The 4,012-nt window shown below is 38.2% G+C and overlaps 1 protein-coding gene across 1 annotated transcript; it reads left to right on the forward strand.

Moving 5' to 3' along the window:
• The first annotated feature begins 593 nt into the window (after positions 1-593).
• Positions 594-3,732, forward strand: LOC122648441 (serine/threonine-protein kinase ATM-like). Its single transcript, XM_043841654.1, has 7 exons — positions 594-750; positions 843-942; positions 1,671-1,802; positions 1,911-2,045; positions 2,132-2,197; positions 2,610-2,753; positions 3,425-3,732. Exons 2-7 carry the CDS (start codon positions 850-852, stop codon positions 3,500-3,502), a joined length of 648 nt encoding a protein of 215 aa, XP_043697589.1. The 5' UTR covers positions 594-750; positions 843-849; the 3' UTR covers positions 3,503-3,732.
• The last annotated feature ends 280 nt before the right edge of the window (positions 3,733-4,012 follow it).

Genomic DNA, 4,012 nt, shown 5'->3' on the forward strand with positions numbered 1-4,012 from the left:
ACTACTTTACAACATTTTCCTACTTAGTGTTCTTCAAATATATCAAACATTTTACAACATTTTCCTACATTCTCAAAAACTCAGCACTTGAAAAAAGCTTATGCAAACCCAGGCCACCTCGAGCAATAGAGCCCCCTAGTACCTACTGACTGGATTGGGGACCATAATATTTATAGGTAATTCAACTAAATGATATAAAAGCATATGTTATCAAAACTTTCTATCACATCCATTACACAACTTTCCCTCTTTTTTTTTTTGGGATTCCAAGCTCTATAATCAATTTTTTCCTACACCATCAAGCATAACCTGTTTTAGAGAGAAACGATTGTTCAAGCTGATTTCATGGGTTTGTGTTTGTGCATTCTCAACTTCATTATGCCATTTATGAACTCTTAAGTGGTTAGTGATGTTGCTCCCTTATGAATCTTTCTCCTCATACGTTGTTAAGTGGCTTATGAATCGCCTAACAGTGCACTGGATGGCTAGCAGGCAGTTCGAGCTGTACATGCTGCATACAATGCCTTTGTGTGTCAGGATTAACTAGTATAATCTAATCCCTTACTTGGGAGATCTATGGTGCATTCTAAAAAGAGTCCCTGTTATTGAAAATAGAGAGCTCCAACTTTTCAAACATGAATGTCTATAGATACTTTGTGAGTAAACCTAAATTGTAAAAATATACATTTTGTTTTTTATGTAGGAAAAGGACAAGCGAGCGGCATTTCAGAAAGTCTGCAAGAACTTCAGGTTAATCCCTTTTTGTTTGCTCATGTTTCCTTTAAATTTTAAAATTTTAATTTCAGTGGGTCTAACTTTTTCATTAAATTAAACACATGCAGACCTGTCATGCACTACTTTTTCTTGGAGAGATTCTTCCGACCTGCTGATTGGTTTGAGAAGAGACTCTCTTACTCACGAAGTGTGGCAGCTAGTTCAATGGTGGGCCTTGTTTTACTATCTTTGCTTTGTACCTGATATTTCGAATTTCAGCTTCATGAATTGTTGCTTTGAACAATCTTCGTATTATGACCCACCTGGTTTTTTTTTTTTTTTTTTTTTTTTTTTTTTTTTGCTAGATTAAAACAAACTCTTGAAAAGGTGATGGAGTACTTACATGATGAATCGCACTTTATATGATGTTATGGAATCATACTTCCACCGACTGTTTTTGATTATTTATCTTGATTCATTTCAACTGCAAATAAGAAGTTCCATGCGGATACATAGATATGCGAACATAAACATCAGACTTTTTTCTTCATCGAAGAGCCTATTTTTACTGAGCTTCATTTCATTCTTGCATCTTTCTGGTTCTATCTTTTGCAGTTTGACGAAAAATTCATCTCTCTTAGAAAAACATCTGAAGTGTTGAAACGTCATACTGGTCTTTTGACTCTTTCCTAATATTATAACTGTTATCATGGGTCCTACTTCCTAGAGTGAGGGCTAATATTAGAATAGATGTGTTTGAGTTGTGGTTTCCATATATCGTGTGCTGGCTTCTGAGAAGCCATACTCAATTAAAGCTTCAATTATTTCATGGATGGACCCATTAGCAGATACCATTTTCATTTGAAAATTTTGCAATCTATTGTGCTTCTGCATGTGAGCAGGTGTATAATCAACTCCAATGGGTCTAGCACTGAAAACATTTGCTTTGGATTCAGGTTGGTTACATCGTTGGACTTGGAGATCGACATTCAATGAATATTCTCATTGATCAAGCCACTGCAGAAGTAGTTCACATTGATCTTGGTGTTGCCTTTGAGCAGGGTCTAATGCTCAAAACACCAGAGCGGGTTTGTCTATTTTGTGCCTAATTCTTCATCTGTCCCTTGATTTTTCTCTTGGACATCCTAGGTGGATTGCTCTTCATAACCATGAGTTCTTTTGACCATCTTTGGCAGGTTCCATTTAGGCTTACAAGAGACATCATAGATGGTATGGGAGTCACTGGTGTGGAGGGTGTTTTCAGAAGATGTTGCGAGGAAACTCTCTCTGTTATGAGGGCAAATAAGGAAGCACTGCTTACTATCATTGAAGTAAGATCAGCATGCAAAATATTACCTGTAATAAGAAATTGTCAATCATTTCTATTTCTTAATAAGAGATGGATACTGCTTTGCAGGTTTTTATCCATGACCCACTTTATAAATGGGCTCTCTCCCCTCTGAAGGCTTTGCAGCGTCAAAAGGTAAGTTGAAAACTTGACTTCTGGTGGGTGAATTATATTTGTGTTGGGCTCTGGTCTCCTGCATGATCCGCCTTGGAAGGCCTTCCTAGGTGGCCCTAATATCTGCCACATGGCAGATTAGGTGGGATCCAAATTTGGTGGGCAGGTAAGGCATAGGGTCTCCTACTCACATGTAAAGTTTCAGCTACAATGGTGGTTGCCACATGGTGAAATAAAGTTCTAAAAATCAATTAAAAAATAGTTGAAATTTTTTGAAGAAATGGTTGAAAATAAATGGAGGCTGAAAATAGAAGTGAAAATGCCAACAAATGGGTGGTATATAATTGAATTTGGCTCTGAAATTTGATGAGTGGCCAATTGTAACTGCAACTTGTTTATTCCCATGTGACCTGTTTTTCTTACTCTATGTCAGGAAACAGACGATGTTATTGACTCAAGTTTGCAAGAGTCACAAGATGTATATGAAGGGAACAAGGATGCAGCACGTGCATTGATGCGTGTCAAACAAAAGCTAGATGGGTATGAAGAGGGTGAAATGAGAAGTGTGCATGGTCAGGTAATTTTCTGGTTTTCAATTTGCGATTTACCATACATTCATTCACCCTAAGTAGAACAGTAGTTTTAGTTCCATTGGAAGGGGAAATTTTCATGGCTTCAGAACATGCTCATTGGCTGACTATGCCAGAACAAGCAGTAATGTATGCTTGGTGCAATGCTAAAAAGCTCAGGCTGCTAAGAATGTAGATGCAAGTTGCATCTACAATCCACCCCTTTGTCCAAACAATCCACCCCTTTGGAGACTTTGTGAAAGCAGGACTTGCAACGGGTTATGAATCTTTCTTCCTCTCATATATCTGTAGGCCAAATTGTGCCTAGCTTAGTGAGATATAAAGGTTTGTTGGCTAGCTTATCTGGAAGCACAATTGTATTAACCTCTGCAGGCAAACAATTGTATGGTTAGACTATAGGCTTCGAGTTCATGGTGTTTTTCGTACATTTTGTAGCATAGAGTTCAAGAGTTGGAGGTATGTGCTTTTTTTTTTAATATTTTTAGGCTTAGGATTAGGGTCCAGAGACCTCGGATAGATTGCATCAGCTTCACACTCATGTGTTACCCTTGCCTCGTGAGCATTACCATATTATTCAGAAGAGGAGACCTATAAAGATGATTAAAGTAAAACTATGAGTAAATTGCTCTGAATGTTCTTATGGGTTCTGTCATTGTAGGTCCAACAACTTATCCAAGATGCCATTGATCCTGAACGTTTGTGTCAATTGTTTCCTGGATGGGGAGCTTGGTTGTGATGACTAGCTTTACCAGCTATGGCAGCTCTGGCACCCTATACACAGTGTACAGGCGAGCTTCCTGTGGGGGAATGTCTATTCTTTTCTTTTCCCTCCCAATTTTGTCATTTGAGTCTGTATTGGATGTTGTTGCTGCCACGTATTATGAGAGATTTTATATTCTCTGTATGTGCTAATGATGGATTCGGGATATCAAAAGATTCCCCCCCCCCCCCCCAAAAAAAGAGAAATTATATTATGTAAAAAGAGAGAAGGGGGGAGGACAATGGATTATGCAAGAAAAGTCTGCATTTGCTCTCTCTCTCTCTCTCTCTCTCATGGAAAGCTGGACCATTAAAAACAGGGTTGAGGGTAGATTTGATCCCAGTTCTGGTACAGTACACTTGGGTCTGCAAGACTAGGGATTCAAGGAAATATTAAAACCAAGTGATATGACATAGTACAAATGTTAGGAGTGTTAAAGTAGAAGGGATATGCATTATGGTCATGGTTTCAAGTTATTCTGTTCAG

Source organism: Telopea speciosissima, unplaced genomic scaffold (genome assembly GCF_018873765.1).
Source record: "Telopea speciosissima isolate NSW1024214 ecotype Mountain lineage unplaced genomic scaffold, Tspe_v1 Tspe_v1.1143, whole genome shotgun sequence".
Taxonomy (NCBI): domain Eukaryota; kingdom Viridiplantae; phylum Streptophyta; class Magnoliopsida; order Proteales; family Proteaceae; genus Telopea; species Telopea speciosissima.